Below are 19,226 nucleotides of genomic sequence, written 5' to 3' on the forward strand. Positions count from 1 at the left end.
CAGCGCCGCAAGGCTGAGGATTAGCCTGTTAAGCCACGGCGCCGGCCCATTTTTTTTTTTTTTTAAACTATCTTCTCCTAGACTAGAGCAGTAAGCTCCCTCCCTATTCTGCCATCTTGCTGTCTCCTACGTTTATCTTTTTATTCCACTTTTCTATAAGCATTTTGGAGTACCCTTGACTCAAAGCCCATGAAATTTAAGCTGGATATAAAGAAGAAAAAGTGGGTATAGGGGAGCTCAAAAGAGCTAAAACTCAAGGGATTGCAGACTCCATGGACAGAGCAGACTAAGAGATGTCAGAGGCAGTTACAGGAGTGACAAGACTGGTAAAGACAAATCCCTCGGATGGGGGGCAGTCCTGCTGTTAACAATGCATAGCCAAGGTTGAGACGCACTGATCTGATATTATCAGCTGCTAATCTGTAATGGGCAATCACAGGAAAGTGCTTGTAGGTTGAGACTGCCTTTCATGGAATTGGCAGTGAAATAGCTATGCATGTTACAGGAGATGGCTCTGTCTGAGGGATGGTGCTGCCTCCACCTGAACACAGGTGACAGCTGGACATCAGAGTACTTTCAGAATAGCAGCACTTTTCAAATCTTAATGTTTGTCCATATCACCTAAGGATCATGATTAAATCATGACTTGCTTCAGAAGTGCTGGACTGGGCCTGAGACTTCTAACTCGCCCTCAGTTTATGGTGATTAGAAAGATCGATGGGGGGCACTTGCACCAGCAGCCCTGGCTTCATCTGGAAGCTTGTTGATAGCTACAGAGTCTTGGCTACTGAAGCAGAACTTGCATGTTAACATGATCCCCATATAATGTGTAAACATGGTAAAGTTGGAGAAGCTTTGTTCTAAAACCCTGGTTTGCTACTTTAGGCATCTACAGAATCACCTGGGAGGCTTATATGAGCCCTGCTACACAGGCTGCACCATACAGCAGTTAAATCAGGATATCTATGGGTAAAGTCCAGGCATTAGTACCTTTTAAAGCTTCTCAGTGATTCTGATGGGTTGCAAAGGCTGCGAGACACTGGTCTAACATTAGTGTTTCATGTGCTGTTGCACAATATAAGCACTTAAGGGATAGATACCCCAATGAAGCTCTCTGAGTTTGGCCCCTGCAGGTCCAAACAGGAAGATCAGCACTTGGTCTGTTTGCTCTGGATAAGACTCTGTAACACCCAGCAATTTTGATGGACCTCATTCTTCAAGTTATTCAGAGGAACGTTCTTCTGGGCTAATCCTGCTGCTAATGAGAATGTAAAATGTGGATCCAAAATGACAACTTTCATTTCATGGAGACACTAGAATATTTGTCTTAAAATTTTCCAAAGCTACACCCAACTGAGTCCTCTTTGTTTGAGGTGGGAGTAAAATCTCTCTGAGAATGGATCAGAAATGCCAGGGATTTACTTGCAGAGGTAATGGGGAGTATATGGAACTAATGTAAGCATGACTAGAACTGAATTGTTTTATACAAAGCTGGTGTCACATTACCAGGTCTTACAGAACCTGTTCAATATTGGTGCTTTAGGAATCTGAGAAATATGGACCTGTAGAAGGTCTCTGATGATGCTTGACAATAACAGGTTATATTTGCTGATATTCTCAAAGCTAGACTACTGTGTCCTTAGAGGTCATAGACTACTATGTCCTTGAGAAATTTGTGGTTCAGCTTTAAAGTTGCCTTTGATTACAAAAAAAGAGAGAGATAGTGATGACTCCACAAGTAGAGAATTTAATCAAAATTTTTAAACCTTGTATCTATCTGTATTGTCTGCATTTTCTTTCTTAATGCTAACATATACTAATTACTAGTGGAGTCTGTTTGGTACCCAGGAGATACCCTGGGTCTATGATTCCTTTTAGCGCTCCCCTAGAGAGAAGTTTTGATTTTCTTTCCACTTGGATAACACCAATAATGGGAGGAAAACATCCACTTATTATCTGTGAAGGAAGCTGTAGTTGTTTTTTGCTGCCACTTCATGAGTGTGCTCTCTATTCTGGTATCATTTTGCTGGTTTGTCTTGTGGGACAATTTATTCTGCACCCCCAGAAACCAAATTTTTGCATGAAACCATGCTCACTTCTGTTACATAAACAAAGAACCAGAGGTCACTGGAAAGTATCATGTTCCATATTTGGAGCATGAAACTTCAAGATTGTCACAGACAACTTATTAATAAAAAAGCATGGGTATTGTCAGAAGTAAGGGACTGAGAGTTGTATTAAAAGGATAAAGGCTCAGTTTGTAGATGATTGTGAGTGCTCAAGTCCCATCCCCCCCCCCCAAAAAAAAAAAAAAAAACCCAATAGCATTTAGTTAGAACCCATTAAAGGACTCTAAATTTTTAAAAGGGATGAAATGAGGGGTTGGTGCTGTGGTGTAGCAGGTAAAGCTGCTGCTTGCAGTGCCGGCTTCTCATATGAGTGCTGGTTTGAGACCTGGCTGCTCCACTTCTAATCCAGCCCTCTGCCTACGACCTGGAAAAGCAGTAGAAGATGGCCCTGCACCTGGGCCCCTGCATCTGCATGGGAGACCTGGAAGATGCTCCAGGCTCCTGGCTTCAGACTCATCCAGCTCTAGCCATTGCTGCAGTTTGGGTAGTAAACCAGTGGATGAAAAGACCCCCCCCCCCCACCTCTCTCTCTGCCTGCCTCTCTGTAATTTTGTCTTTCAAATACATAAATAAATCTTTTTTTTTTTTTTTGACAGAGTCAGACAGTGAGAGAGAGAGAGACAGAGAGAAAGGTCTTCCTTCCATTGGTTCACCCACCAAATGGTCGCCACGGCCGGTGCACTGCACCAATCCGAAGCCAGGAGCCAGGTGCTTCCTCCTGGTCTCCCATGCGGGTGCAGGGCCTAAGCACTTGGGCCATCCTCCACTGCTCTCCCAGGCCACAGCAGAGAGCTGGACTGGAAGAGGAGCAACCGGAACAGAATCCAGCACCCCAACCAGGACTAGAACTCAGGGTGCTGGTGCCGCAGGCGGAGGATTAGCCTAGTGAGCCGCGGCACTGGCCACATAAACCTTTTTTTAAAAAAGGGCTCAAATGGAACACATAACACTCAAAAAGAATGCCATATAAAAGTTCTAAATACCATGGCAAGTCTACTGACTAATACTCTCTAGCTCAAGAGATCAAGCAGAATGTAAAGCATTTATTTTGTAAAGAATGCAAGATACTGATTTTTTAAAATGTATATCCTCCAGTGAGAGCAGTTCGAGCAATTCTTGTAACAATGGGGACTGGTGTTGGAGTACAGATGGCTGTGTTAGTTCCAGCACATCACTCAGGATTAACATACTCCTTGCCCTACCTGCGGGAGCATTGGAACTTACAGCTCTCTGAGGATTACCTGGGCCTGAAAGAATCTACCTCAACCAAGACCCCTGGTGCCAGTATCTCCTGATGCTGGGGTGTGAAGACCCAGCCCTCTTTCCTGATGACTACAAAGGGACCTCCCATCCCCGGCACTCTCTGTGGAGCAGGCTGAAGCATTTGCTGAGTCTTCATTACCGTCTTGCTCCAATCCCGTTGCATTGATCCCAGGACCCGAGGGAGCTTCCTGCACTCAAGCTACCATCTCAGAATACACTCCACAGGGAATAATTTGACATGGGTATTTACATTTTTTTTTTTTTTATTCTTGAACTGTAAGAAACTCTTTAGAAAAGGAAAGAAGACTGGATCTGCTGGGTTAATGAAGCAAAAATATGGAAACTCAGGTCCCAAAAGAGGTTGCAAATCTCAAGCCAGAGCCTGCCAAAAGATGTCTCATCTGAGAAATTTACATTTGATTAATCTTTTGTCCTTGCAAGTGCTCTGAAATGTGCTTGTTTATCGTGCCCTCCTCCCTTGTGCCTGGTGAGCCTGTAGATTAGTAATGAGAGCCTCTAGAATAGTCCAGTTAATATGAGAGTGGGGCTGTGGTGATCATTATGACAATGACCAAAAGACTCCCTTCTTAAAAAACCTATTATTGGGCTTGGTGCTGTGGCATAGCAGGTAAAGCTGCTGCCTACAGTGCCAGCATCCCATATGGGCACCGGTTTGAGTCCTGGCTGCTCCACTTCTGATCTAGCTCTCTGCTATGGCCTGGGAAAGCAGAGGAAGATGGTCCAAGCCCTTGGGCCCTTGCACCTGCTCCTGGTTTCAGATCAGCACAGCTCCGGCCATTACGGCCATCTGGGGAGTGAACAAGCAGATGGAAGACCTCTCTCTCTCTCTGCCTCTTCCTCTCTGTAACTCTGCTTTTCAAATAAATAAATTAATCTTTAAAAAAGCCTATTAATTAATTTATTTGAAAGGCAGACTTGCAGAGAGAAAGAGGGAGAGAGAGAGAGAGAGAGAGAGAGAGATTTTCCACCCTCTGATTCATTATCTAAATGGCTGCAATGGGCTAGTCCTGGTCCAATGCCAGAAGCCAGGAGCTCCATCTGAGTCTCCCATGTGGGTGCAAGGGCCTATGTATTTGGGCCATCTTCTGCTTTCCCAGGCACATTAGCATGGAGCTAGATTGGAAGTGGAGCAGCTGGGACTTGAACCGGTACCCATATGTGATGCTGGTATTGCAGGTGTTGGCTTAACCTGCTTTGCCACAAGTGCTTGCCCTAAGAACTCTCTTTTTAATCCCAATTTCCCATTTTCATCATTAGCTCTACTAGGACTGGGGAAACCTTCATCTCTGGGAGAAGGCTGGCTTGAATCTTGCTTGATTTTACTGTTTCTGTATACTTTATTATTCAAGTGCTTTTGTGTCCTCAAAACTGGATCTGTGGCCATCTTTTTGCAATATATTCCATTGTGATGGATACAAAATTGCTATCCATGTATCTGTCCAAGCTAGAAGTTTTGGATTTATCTGTCATTGCTTCATTTTATCTTCCATCTACTCAGTCACCACGACTTGTCGATACCTTCCAAATGCGAGTATTTATGATTAGCTTTCTTTCCATTTTGTCTGTATCTTCCCTAGCATCATCTCCTCCCTAAACTATTGTAAATTTTATTGTGGCTCTCTAGACTTGAATTGGAATATTCCTTCTTTGACATCTGTTAACTTTTCTGGAGTTATTTGTTCTTTTCTCATCTTTTCACTTTTTCCTTGTGGATCCTCCTTGGGAGAACTCATATGTTTCTCTGGCTTTGATTTAGATGAGTAGGCTGAAGATACGCTGAAGATGCCATGGGATCCATCTGACACTTTTCTCTGGAGGTCAAGATCTCTATATTTAGCTGTCAATTTGTCAAAAAATGAATTGCTTAGTTTCCCCCTCCAATCTTTCTTGTCTTTTCCTCATCTCAGTGAATGATTCCACCTTCTTCTACACAGCTACCCAGATCATAAACCTGGATGTGATTTCTTATTTGTCCATTTTCCCAATTCCCCATGTCAAATCAATCATTTCTAACTCCAGCTCATAAACATCTCTTGGTCTTTTCTCCTGTCACTACCTCTATGGTAACCACTCTGCTTCCAGCCCAAGTGTCTTACCTAGATATTTTTAACGTGCCAGGGGATTCCAATTCAATCCCATCAAGGTGGCATGTACCAATGCCATCTCACTAGTCCAAGTGATCAGTATCAGTTCACAATTGATCATAATGAAAGGATTAAGAATCAAAGGGGTCTCATAAACAAGACTAGTGTCTGCTAATACTAACTGAAAGAATTAAAAAGGAGAGAACGATCCAACATGGGAAGTGGGATACACAGCAGACTCAGAATGGCAGATGTCTTAAACAGCACTCTGGCCTCAGAATCAGCCCTTAAGGCATTCGGATCTGGCTGAAGAGCCCATGAGAGTATTTTAGGCATGGAAAGCCAAGACACTCTGGCAAAAACAAACAAAAACAAAAACAAAACAAAACAAAAAAAACCAACAAAACCTAAATGAAAGATCTCTGCGAGTGAGATCCCAGTGGAAAGAATGGGCCATCAAAGAAGGAGGTACCTTTCTCTGAAGGGAGAAGAGAACTTCCACTTTGACTATGACCTTGTCTAAATAAGATCGAAGTCAGCGAACTCAAGAGGCTTCCATAGCCTTGGCAACTGATGATAAGAGCCTAGGGTGATTACTGACGCCATAAACAAGAGTGTCAATTGTTAAGTCAACAATTGTTAAGTCACTGTGCACTTATTTCCCATGTAGGATCTCTGTCCTTAATGTGTTGTTCAATGTGAATTAATGCTATAAATACTACTCAAACAGTATTTTACACTTTGTATTTCTGTGTGGGTGCAAACTGATGAAATCTTTACTTAATATATACTAAATTGATCCTCTCTATATAATGAGAATTAAAAATGAATCTTGATGTGAATGGAATGGGAGAGGGAGCATGAGATGGGAGGGTTGTGGGTGGGTGGGAAGTTATGGGGGGGGAAAAGCCACTGTAATCCAAAAGCTGTACTTTGGAAATTTATATTTATTAAATAAAAGTTAAAAGAGAAACCTGAATTTCTGCATCAGCCTCTTAGTTTGTGTTTTGACCTGCGTGTTGCCTTTCTGCCATCCATTTCACATACAGCAAAGAGAATGATCTTTTGAATCTGTAAATCTGCATTCCTCTGCCTGAAATCCTTCAGTGCTTTCCCATTGTTCTTATAGTAAATGTTCATGACTTATAAAAACCCATTGTAGTCCAGTCCCCAAGCCTCTCACACAGTCTTTTTCCCTACACACTCCCACTCTCACTCCCAACACTCTGTTCATTAGAATTCCTGGTTTTCTTGAATGCACAATGCCTTCTCTTACCTCCGGACCATCTTGTACCATGTTCCCACTCCCTAAAGAAGCCTTCCCCCATCGTGCCTCACCCTTTGCCTTGCTGCTTGCTTCTCAGCCTTTAGCTCTCAGTTTAACTTTCTCTTCCTCTCAGAAGCCTGCACTGAATGCTAAATTCAGACAGACATTTCTCTTTGCTCTCATGCTGCCCTCCACTTCCATGCACTACACCTCTTATAAATTGTATTGCTGTCTTATGGTTAGCTCTCTAAGGGCAGGATCTGTGTCTGTCTTGGTTATTCTGGTTTCCCCAGATTGTAGCATAGTGCCTGGCATAAAATACATGCTCAAAAATAATCCCACTTCATTCATGAATTAAAGTATTCCTTTGTACATGAAGTGACTTCTTTTGAGAATATCCTCCTTTGCATCCTTGATTGTTTGGCCAACTCCTATTCACCATTCAAGCCTCAGCCCTATGACTTTCTGTCTCCTTTAAAGTGTGGAAGACATGGAAATCTATGACCCACGTCACTCTCCTCCAGACCATAAATAATTAGCATTTGATTTGCTGTAGAGTGTGCTTGCATAACAGACTTCAAATTACCTGATGCCAGGATCTGTCTTTTCTGCTATAAATATCAGAACCAAGTAACTGGTATACAGCATATGCTCAAATACTTGCTGCAAGTAGAAGCAGTTATACTATTAAAGAGGGTTCTGAATTTCTTCTGAAAGTGATACATTAGACCTAAGGCAATTCCAAAAGAAATGTTCCATATGGGGACAGGCATTTGGCTTGGGCTGCCCACATCTCTTATCAGGGTACTTGGCTTTGAATTCTGGTTCAGCTCCTAATGTGCAACTTGGGAGACAGCAGATGATGCCTTCAGTAACTGAGTTCCTACAACCTCTGTGGGAAACCTGGATTGAATTCCCCACTCCTGGCTTCAGCTTGGCCAAGCCCTGGCTACTGTGGACATTTTTAAAAAAAGTGTTTCATATGTTTTCTTCATGGGTGTATCTCAATAATGCTTACCTTACTGTGGATACTAGTTGTTAAGTCACAGAATTTGAGGATTTCTTGTTATATTGAAGTTTGTGTCTTGCCTTTGTTCTTTATGTGTTCAAGATTCTAATCACATGGACGGTGCATACATACTCATATATAATATCCCAAAGCAATGGTTGGTGAAAAAAAGTGATTTGTGGCATCATAAATCCTTTGAATCAGTTGGGGGGAAATAAATTAACATAATGCAGAATCTTTGTGTCCTCTAGTTCTGTGCAAAAAGCAATGATATAGACTTTTATAGGTTAACTATACCTAGATCAGTGGTTGTAATCCATGAGTGATTTTGAGCTCATATGATATTTGGCAATGTTTGAAGGAATTTTTGATTATTACTAATGTGTCTTACTGCTAATGGCTAATCTAGTCATAGAGTTCTGGGATGCTGTTAAAATTCCTACATTGTTCAATGTGGCCTCCCACATCAAAGAATTATCCAGTCTAAAATGCCAGTAGTGCCAAAGTTGGGAAACTGACTTAGATGAAAAAACACTTTTCTATTTCAGGATACAACATAAATAATATTCAATTTAAAACTAGAAGACTGGAGGACCATCCCATTTGTGTGTTCTTACACTTAGATTATGAAGTTTTCATTTTTCAAATGGTATTTTGATGTTTATCTCATGGGAGTTGTTATAAAAATTAAATATTATAATTTATGAAGAAAAAAAAATCCCTAGCTCAGTATCTGGCCCAAAAAATGTTTGTAAAAAACAATCCCAAACACTCAAATGGTAGGGTTTAGGGGTGAAGATGGATGGTATTTGTCCTGAAGAGTTCCTGAACATCTCATTCTTTCCAGAATCCATACCTGCATCACAGCTTCTGAGGACTTTAGAGAACAGGTATTGACAAAAATCCAGGGAGGTGCGCATACATACCTTTTGTTCTTCTCGCTCTACGGCTGCATTGCATTTTTCTATTCCCCAATTTCTCAAAAAGTCTCTGAGATAACCAAACAGGGTTCCAATTCCATATCCCATATAAGTGAAAACCATAACATGAAGAGGTGCTTCTTCAAAGGACTCCTCAATCTCCATGTTAATATGTGGTTTCCCATTTTGCTGAAGATACAAAAGAGAATACAATTAGTACTCTCCCCTTACAAATATATGATGATACTTGGAATTTTGGACTTAACAACCTTTTACATTTCAAAGAACATATTTAATATTATAAAATATTACTGTAAAAATAGAAATTGATGATTTGAAGAGGTTAATCAGACATGAAAATTTTATTTTGTAATCCCTATCAGATAGTTGTTTTGTTTTTAAAGATTTATTTATTTGAGAGGCAGAGTTACAGACAGAGAGAGAGGGAGACAGAGAGAAAGGTCTTCCATCTGCTGGTTCACTCCCCAAGTGACCACAATGGCCAGAGCTGAGCAGATCCAGAGCCAGGAGCCAGGAGCTTCCTCCAGGTCTCCCGCATGGGTTCAGGGGCCCAAGCACTTGGGCATCTTCTACTTTCCCAGGCCACAGTAGAAAACTGGATTGGAAGAGGAGCAGCCAGGACGTGAATTGTTGCCCAGGAGCCACAGGCTTAGCCAAAGCACCGGCCCTAGGATAGTTGTTTTATGCAAAAATCCTAAACACATGCTCAAGCCATTAGTTGCAGAGTTAATGAGGACTAAGGTATTTGCTGGTTGCCAAAGTTCAATCACATGGCTTACTCCCTAATAGCAAACCTGGATTCATTACCCTACTTAACCGAGTTACCAAGTTGTATCACAAATGTTGGAACAACTAGTCATTCTACTCTTATTACAATGTAATATTCAGTACTCAGCATCCCTGAGTTTATATCTAACTTCCATTTTACAAGAAATTTCAGAAAGGAGGAGCATGGAAAATGAATGCACAGGAAAACAGATAATCCAAGATAAGGGATTTTTCTACATGACAGTTAGCCTGATCTTTTCAAAAGGTTAATTATTACAAAAGAAAAGAAGAGTTGACAGGGGAACTTAAGAGTAACAACAAGCAGTGAGCGTTCCTTCTATAGATCGTGATTGTTTTAAATTCATGTGAGAAAGCAGGGAAAAAATGATATATTTTAAACAACTGTAAATTCAGATGTAGACTATACATGTTATTAAGGAATTATTATTCATTTTGTTAGGATTGATAGTATTTTAGATACATAAGAGAATGTTTTAATTTTTATACATGCTGAAATATTCTGTACTATGAGAGTTGTAATTTTATTTCAAAAGGTTTGTCAAAATTGCATAAATAAATGAAACACCTTTAGGAAAATGTTAACAAGTGTTGAATCTAGATGGAGGTTATATTGGTTTTCATTATGTTGTTTTTTTCTTTTCTTTTGTGGCTTGAAATTTTTCGTGATAAATTTAAAACTTTTCCTTTTATTTTAGGTAACAAGATTCCAATGGAAAATAGACTTTTAACATCAAACCATTTTGATTATTATTTGATTTACACATAGCAACTCAATCAAAATTTACTCAGTGAATTAGCAAATAACTATTTTTATTTACTTATTTATTTGAAAGGTAGAGTTAACAGAGGGAAGAAGAGACAGAGACAAGAGACAGAGACAGATCTTCCATCCACTGCTTCACTCCCCAAATGGTCACAATGGCCAGAGCAGGGCTGATCTGAAGCCAGGAGCCAGGAGTTTCTTCTGGGTCTCCCATGTGGTTCAGGGGCCCAAGGAATTGGGCCATCCTCTGCTGCTCTCCCAGCCAGATCAGAAGTGGAGCAGCTGGGACTCAAACCTGTGCCCATATGGCACCAGCCCCATAAATAGATTATTTCTAATGCTAATATTTAATTAAACTTTAGTCCTTAAAATATTTATATACACATCATTATTTCATTATATAAATGTATGCCACTTCTCAAATTCCCCATATCCTAATGATGTGATCCATAAAAAGTGCTTTCACCACTTGGAATATACAACTTTTCGTGATTTATAAGAAATTGTCAAATGTGCACTAACATTTCATGTGTTAGTTTAGCTTATATATAAATTTAGAATTTTGTATTATATTAAATTAAGGCAATTCAAAAGACCTTTCTTGCTATTCCCACAGTACTTGTAATTACCACCATTAACACAGTGCTCCAAAGCATATCTTCTTCATTTCCTCTGTGGTGGTTGAGAGGCAGAATTTTTGGAATCTCTGTTTGATTCAGTCACTAGAAGTTATGTGACTAAGCCACAAAATAGACATGCCAAACTAATATTAATGGTTGTTGCCCCCATCTAACTTGTCTTTCCTCAACCTATCTGATGATTTAAAATAATGAAAATGAGAGAACATTGCTTAATATAAAGTCTTGAATGAAAAGTGAATGAGAGCAGTTATATTCTTGTGTACAGGACATTTATTGAGTGCTTATCATGAGCAGTCTATGTGCTAATTGCCTTCAGATCAGTCCTGTAGGTCTGATGGATGGCTGATCTTACTGATCTAGTTAACCTATGGCTCCCCACCTTGGCTCTGTTCTGCACTTGACCTTTGGGATACATTTGTCTCTAGCATTCTGGATGACCTCCTAACCCAAGCTAAGATCTACCTTTCACTACCTTTCACACCATGGAGGCATACAACTGGCTTCCTTGACAGATTTGTCCAGACTCATTAGAAGGCATTGAGGTCCTCATAAAGAAAGATATGATGAAACTCTGATAGGTTAGGTGAGGTCAAGGAAGAGGAAAATACAAAGCATCTGCAGGGAGTAGTATCATATTGTTGATGAGAAGAAAACGGAATTAGAAAGCAGGCTGCCTACTGAAGGAAAAAAAAATGAGTCATGTGGGACATGCTGAGTTGGAGGTGGTGGTTGCTCCTGGAAATGGGATTGTCCTCTAATCAGTTAGTGTTGCAGGAAAGGAGAAAGGCCTTGACTGAAACACAGTTCTGAGAGCCAACTATAAGACACAGTTTAAGTCATGCTTGAAAGTAAATGTGGATGGCTGGCGCCGCGGCTCAACAGGCTAATCCTCCGCCTTGCGGCGCCGGCACACAGGGTTCTAGTCCCGGTCGGGGCGCCAGATTCTGTCCTGGTTGCCTCTCTTCCAGGCCAGCTCTCTGCTGTGGCCAGGGAGTGCAGTGGAGGATGGCCCAAGTGCTTGGACCCTGCACCCGCATGGGAGACCAGGAGAAGCACCTGGCTCCTGCCTTCGGATCAGCGCAGTGTGCCGGCCGCGGTGGCCATTGTAGGATGAACCAACGGCAAAGGAAGACCTTTCTCTCTGTCTCTCTCTCTCTCACTGTCCACTCTGCTTGTCAAAAAAAAAAAAAAAAAAAAAGTAAATGTGGTAAGAGAAAAGTCATAAAGAAGAAGAGTAGGGGACTTGGGGCAGAATTTAGAGGCAAAATGCTTTTATGGGCAACAGAGAAGAGGAAGGTTGAGCAATGCAGACCCAATGTGGGTGTCCTCAGAACCTTGATTTAACCTACTCACTAATTAACCCTTGTCTGACTTAGAAAGTGGCTAAGTTCTGTGGGTGCAAGTAAAGAGATAAACTTTGAGGACATTCAAGGCCATCCTAAGAGGATCAGCAGGTTTTTCCCTTCTTTCTTGGCTGTACAACCATCTCTGAGCCCCACATGTAGCCAACCTAAGGGGAACATTTCCCTTGAAAACCCCTGGGAAGATCTAGATCCCTGATAATGTACCTTGGAAAGTAGCAAAGGATGGTTCACTTATTTGGGCCTTTGCCATCCTCATGGGAGATCTGGATGGAGTCCCAGGCTCCTGGCTTTGGCCTGGTCCATTCTGGCTGTTGCGGCCATTTGGGGAGTGAACCAGTGATGAAAACATACACACTTTCTCTTTTCTCTCTCTGTAACACTGCTTTTCAAATAAGTAAAATAAAAATCTTTAAAAAAAGAAATTCAGGAGAAATGTCTGCATGAACTCGTTCTGAAGCAAGCCACACTCTACTTAATAGATAGTCTACTGATGTCCACAAAACCCTCACTTGGTTGCACAGGCTGGCACTGCGTAACTATTTTTTTCTCCCTGTGACTTATTCTATGAAAATGTTATGACACAAAGGAGAAATTTTCAAAAATGTCTGTCAGTCCCAAACAAATATCTTCTGTCTTATATGACTTCATTTTAAATATAATTTAATCGTATTTCACAGAGACAAAATACTTTCATGGAGAACAAAACTTTCTGGGAATGTATAGGTCTTAACAGATGTGAAGTGACTCATTCAGTATCTTCCTTAATTTAAGATTGAAATTAGTCACACCTCTTGGAAGGACTTTCCAATGTGGCATTGGATAGGTATTTGGAAGTATGAGATTTTTGTTCTATCAAAGTAAATGAAGCATAAAATCTCATGTAATAGTTTGTCCTTATCAAGCACTTATTATTGCTGTACACACATTTTTATCTGTCATACACTTTGCCTGTTCTACTTTTTCTTGCTTAGCTTTGAGAATCAATAGATCCTAAGCCACTTGCTCAGTGTGCCTGAACATTTAAGACACCGTAACACCCTTGGATTTGTTTTTCTTCCTGCACATCTGTCAGATGTGGAAATAAATAGGGGGTCAGGATATGCTAGGAGGACCCAACTTAACAGGCAATTACTCTCCCTTTCAATTTTGCATCTCTTTTATTGGGTGCCTATTTTATTATGTCTTAGGTCAAGATGAGAGGGGGATATGAAATTCATAAATAGAGTCTTTTTCTCCTGGAATAGATAGTACAAGGAAGTACATATGTGGTGTGTTTGGCAAAGGTGGGTGCAAATTACCCTACTATAGAGGAAAATGTAAATGTCATAATGGTGACAGAAAGGGAAGGACCTATTCCACTGAGCAGTTAAGACTACCTTCCTGAAGGAGGTTGTATTGGAGCCCAATCTTTTTTTTTTAATTAAAGATTTATTTTATATTTTTGAAAGGTGGAGTGACACCGAGAGGGATAAAGACAGAGACAGAAATCTACTATTAGCTGTTTCACTCCCCAAGTGCCTACAAAGCTGGTCCTGGGGCAATGCCCAAATCAGAAGCCTGGAACTCCCTTGGGGTCTTCCATGTGGCTGGCAGAGGCCAAAGTAGTTGGGCTATATTCCATAGCTTTCCCAGGCACATGAGCAGGAAGCTTGATTGTAAGTGGAGCAGTTGTGACTTGAAAAGGCTCTCTGGTTTGGGATGCTGGTGTACAGGTGGTGGCTTTACCTGTTGCACTACACTGCTGGGCTCAAGAGCCTGGTTGTGATGGGAGTTGGAGAATAATGACAGATGTGGGCAGGATTCAGACTGTTGAATTCAAATGCAGGCATTTTCATTTACTTATTGTGTAACCTTGGGAATATCAATGAATTTAATAGGGATGATGAATGAAAAACTGTGAGACTGGAGATTTTTAGGCAAATATTTGGGGAAGAACAGAATACATCTTATTTGGCTGATGCCATCACATAGATTGAAGTGGGAAAATGAGAATCCAGTAAGAAAACAGCAAGAGTGGGAGGGAGGGCAGGGGGAGAAAGGAGTTTGAAGGGGGAAGAGTAACTGGGGGTTGAAATATTAAAGTTGAAAAGATCATTGCATATGCAGGCTCTCATAAGAAACCTTGAGCAATTGATTTTATCAGGCTATTATCCCTGGAGGTTTATCAGAGAGGGAGTGAGGTGACAATGGGCGGGGAGCTGTGACTACTAATTAATGCACTGTAGTGAAGAATGAGACAGAGAGTGGGTGGTGGCATTGGATACTAGAAGTGAGAGGAGATTATCATGTTGTAATAAAGATATACTGAGTGTGTATGGGAGCCAGAGGAAAATTCCAGTTGAGGCTAACTGGAGAGAAAGTAAGGGATAGTATTGTACTTGGAACAAGGCCCTTGAGGAGGAAGGAATGAGAAACACTTGTGACTATCCCAACCATAAAGACCTGCAGTATCTCAAAGCACTTTGAAAAACTTGTGCTGCAGACCCTTATTCTCCTTTTGGTCCTTTAGGGACCAATCATGCTGTTGGATCACTCCTTGGAAAGAAAAGTCAAGATGAGAACAAGGAGGAAGCAGATTTTTCAGGACTTGGTCACTCTGTAAGGGCAGGAAGTATGGGAACAAGATTGGCTCTAGGATGATGAAATGCCAAAGAAAACGTAGAGAACTGGAGATAAGGAGAAGGTCATGTTCTTCTCTGAAGTGACTGGAACAAAGAGTTTTCTACATTCTGATCAGGTGTTGGCATAGAATTTCCCTCTTCTGAGAAAGAACATAGCCTTTCAAGGATACTGGCAGTTTGGGAATGCATCTCTGATTACATTGTAGAAGTTAGATTTTGAGCAAGAAAGCAGAACCTCTGTGAGTGATGTGGAATAAAAATCTTATTGTATTAAATACTATATACAAATATGGGTGTTGGTTAAAAATCTATAGAAAGGGAGATCATTTTCCTTATGGTGGGATGAAGAATTCCATAGACCTTCATCACAGTTCAAAAAAAAAAAAAACACCCTATAACTGATAAAAATGCAACTTTGAAAAGTATCTGCAGATTGTCTAAGGGCATACTACAAACAAAGAAACATTTATTCAAGAAAATCTACTAAATATTTAAAGGAAAGTCAGAGTCAGTGATTTTGAGCCACGTCATTTACCCCTGCACATGGCCGTCTCCTGCATTGCTCTCCTGCAGTTCAGCATGAAAAAGTTCTGCTCTGAGAAGGCACAGCTAAGATGATGAGTCTTCCTGTCCCCCACTTTGATGTGTCCTGAGAGCATTTCTTACCACCCTCCCATCCAGCTCTGTTTGGTAGAGTCTAAATTCCATCCAAGTGTGACTGAGAAGCTGAGGGTTGTGCTCGCTTCGGCAGCACATATACTGAAATTAGAGAAGCTGAGGGTTCCATTGTACCACTGAACACCCACTCTTAGCATGAAGATACCCTATATACGGCATGACATGCTGGGAATACTGGGGTCCCCATTGTCCTTTCTCCAGCTCACCAGAAGGACAGAGGTTCTGTGGTGGAAGAGGAGCTCAAGGTGACCAGAGGCTCTTATCCCAACAGAAGCCTGCTTCTCAAGTTGGCATGTCACACCTTGAGAGATCATCGTTGTTTTTTCGGTGGCTCATTAGTTTTGGTCAAATTGAGAGGCAAACCACAAGACCCAGGGTTCCAAAGCAGTGCCTAAGAAAACTGATTTTATCTTGAGGGGAAAGTAGGGTATTTGAGACTAAAAAGTGCTTTTGAAACCAAGATTTTGATGGCAAGCATAATAGAGAAGACTGGTGGCTCCATTAAAGCAACATGATAAACAGTAGGCAATTAATTTACTAGAGAGAAGCAGGCAAATACCTAAGAAGTGCTCTCTTGGCATTAGAACAAACCTCAAAGGTTGGCATCAAAAACTGTCCATGTCAAGGATCATGAATTTAATTGGATCAGATTGTAGAGCATCTTATGCCCCAGGGAAAAAACCAATGCACCCATCTACACAGCTAAAATATAGATGTTTTCAAGGACAAAGGCTTTAAAATATAAATGTTTTCAAGGACAAAGACTTTTCACATTTGTGAGATCATCTCTTTTAAAATTTATTTTTATTTATTTCAAAGAGAGAGAGTGACCTCCTATCATCTGGTTCTGGTTGGCTCTCCATATCTCCTATAGCAGCCAGGGTTGGGCCAGGCTAATGCCAAGGTCTGGGAACTCAGTATGGGTCTCTGATGTGGGTGACAGAGACCCTAGTACCTGAGCATTTCCTGCTGCCTCCCAGGGTGTGCATTATCAGACAGCTGGAATTGGGAGGAGAGTCAAGAATCAAACCCAAGCACTTTAATATGGGATGCCCACATCTCAAGTAATGCCTTTAGCCACTAAGAAAAATGCCTGCAATGACATTTCATTCTTGATGACCTAAGGTGAGTGTTCTCTCGTAGGGGATGAGAATTCAGAAATACTAAGGTTTCCATACTTTGTCTTGGTTACATATGAGAACTTTTCCTTTGGAACCCTGAGGAAGCTCCACGATCCTGTTGTTACTGCAGAATATATTGGGCATGCCATGAGAGTATTTTAGGCATGGAAAACCAAGACACTCTGGCAAAAAAAACAAAAAAACAAAAAACAAAAAACAAAAAAACAAAAACCTAAATGAAAGATCTCTGCGAGTGAGATCCCAGTAGAAAGAACAGGCCATCAAAGAAGGAGGCACCTTTCTCTGAAGAGAGGAGAAAACTTCCACTTTGACTATGACCTTGTCTAAATAAGATCAAAGTCAGTGAACTCAAGAGGCTTCCATAGCCTTGGCAACTCATGACAAGAGCCTAGGGAGATTTCTGATGCCATAAACAAGAGTGTCAATTGTTAAGTCAACAACAGGAGTCACTGTGCACTTACTCCTCATGTAGGATCTCTGTCCTTAATGTGTTGTCCAATGTGAATTAATGCTATAACTAGTACTCAAACAGTATTTTACACTTTGTGTTTCTGTGTGGGTGTAAACTGATGAAATCTTTACTTAATATATACTAAATCAATCTTCTGTATATTAAGAGAATTGAAAATGAATCTTGATGTGAATGGAATGGGAGAGGGAGCGGGAGATGGGAGGGGTGTGGGTGGGAGGGAAGTTATGGGGAGGAAAAAGCCATTGTAATCCATAAACTGTACTTTGGAAAATTATATTTACTAAATAAATGTTTAAAAAAAAGAATATATTGGGCATGAGTATCAGGTACAACTTTGAATTACAGGAATTGAAGACAAAGATTTGAGTGAGTGTGGATCGTTATAAGCCCACAATTTCTCTTTTTAAATACTTGTAGATCATCTGGTGGGGTATTTTCATAACGTAGGCGCTTCTGGTTACTTACCTTATGAGCGTAACCTATATTCTTATTGCAGGAAGAGCTGGCCTTAGTGTTCAGTTGAAGGTGACCCTTCCCTCACCTCAGGGAATAAGCTTTATTGTCCATGGCAGCCATAGAAGTCCGGCCAGTGACAGTTTTAGATGTGGTCATGTGGACCTGGCCAGTGGGTACTGAGGAAAAGTCCCTTTGGTGGTTTCTCAAAAAGGCATCATTTAAATATTAAAATAGATGGGGAAAAAGGAAAATGTCTATTTTTTTCGAACATTGTTGTATCTGATTTGGATTTCCAGACTTCAGCAACCATCTTGTGGTCATTAGGGGAAGACTTTTGTTATGCATGAAAGATGGTAAACACTGCGGTTTTTGATGACTTTGTTGACTTCCCCAGTCAACACATCCAGGGACCACCCAACTCCTCACTTCTTATGTGAGAATAACAAAATCCTCTTTTTAATCTAGCTAGCTTTGTTGAGTCTTCCATTATTCACAGCTGAAGGGATTCTATCAGTTCCCCTTCCCAGTCAAGGATAGGACAAACATTGTGCATTGATTATGAGGCTGACAGAAGACTTTCAGGGCTAAGGGCAGGACTGATGGCTGCCCAGTACACACTGACAATACTCACCTCACTTATTTAAGATCAGAATCCATTTTGATTATCTAATGAGCATCCCGTTCTTATTTTTTTTTTTTTTTATTCCTTAAGAACCAAGCTTTATTTATTTACAAAAAAGAAAAAAAGAGGTTGGCCAAAGGGGAAGACAGTAAGTATACATTACTTACTACCAATATTTATATATTTTTATCATTAACCCAATGGTAAATAAAATTCAAAGTAGTTCTTTCCTCATTAGAATCCTGTACTTTTCATCTAAATTTTTTGGATGTCTGATTGATTTCAAAGCTGCTATTTATTATGCTTTTAAAGTACTTTGGAATGTCCATTAGATATGACTGAAATTTTGTGAGTGTTACAGCAGCGAAGTTCATGAAATGTAATAATATAAGAATGATGGAGTACACAGTTTTATCTTATATGTAAGGGAATTTAATATAATTTAAATTGATTACTTAATTAGGACAACTTAATTCCTCTAAGTTGTCTGAGGATTTTAAGAACTAGTTTAACAGCAGCCTGTGCCGTGTGTTTTATACATACAAATATTAGAAATGTTTCGTGAAAGTCATGTCTCACCCTAGGTCACTTTTTTCACAAACAGGAAAGTTGCCCTGTTTAGAATGTGTCATTTGATTCTGTATGTATTTAGTCATTTTTAATAAATCCATTTGGAATAGCTCTTCCCTAATTTTATTTCTGTTTTAAGGCAGCTTATTTAATTAATCATTAATCTTTTGGCAGCTTATTTGCAGAACATGGAATAAGATATTCCACATGACAGCCGGCGCTGCGGCTCAGTAGGCTAATCCTCTGCTTTGCGGCACCGGCACACTGGGTTCTAGTCCCGGTCGGGGCGCCGGATTCTGTTCCGGTTGTCCCTCTTCCAGGCCAGCTCTCTGCTGTGGCCCGGGAGTGCAGTTGAGGATGGCCCAAGTGCTTGGGCCCTGCACCCGCATGGGAG

The 19,226-nt window shown here is 40.7% G+C and overlaps 1 protein-coding gene across 1 annotated transcript in view; it reads right to left on the minus strand.

Moving 5' to 3' along the window:
- The window catches only part of SPTLC3 (serine palmitoyltransferase long chain base subunit 3), a 159,330-nt gene that overhangs the window by 114,626 nt on the left and 25,478 nt on the right, over window positions 1–19,226 (minus strand). The window contains exon 2 of the mRNA XM_062203864.1: window positions 8,700–8,882. Within this exon, the coding sequence (XP_062059848.1) occupies window positions 8,700–8,882 (183 nt within the window). The remainder of the gene's footprint in view (window positions 1–8,699; window positions 8,883–19,226) is intronic.

Source organism: Lepus europaeus, chromosome 10 (genome assembly GCF_033115175.1).
Source record: "Lepus europaeus isolate LE1 chromosome 10, mLepTim1.pri, whole genome shotgun sequence".
Lineage (NCBI taxonomy): Eukaryota > Metazoa > Chordata > Mammalia > Lagomorpha > Leporidae > Lepus > Lepus europaeus.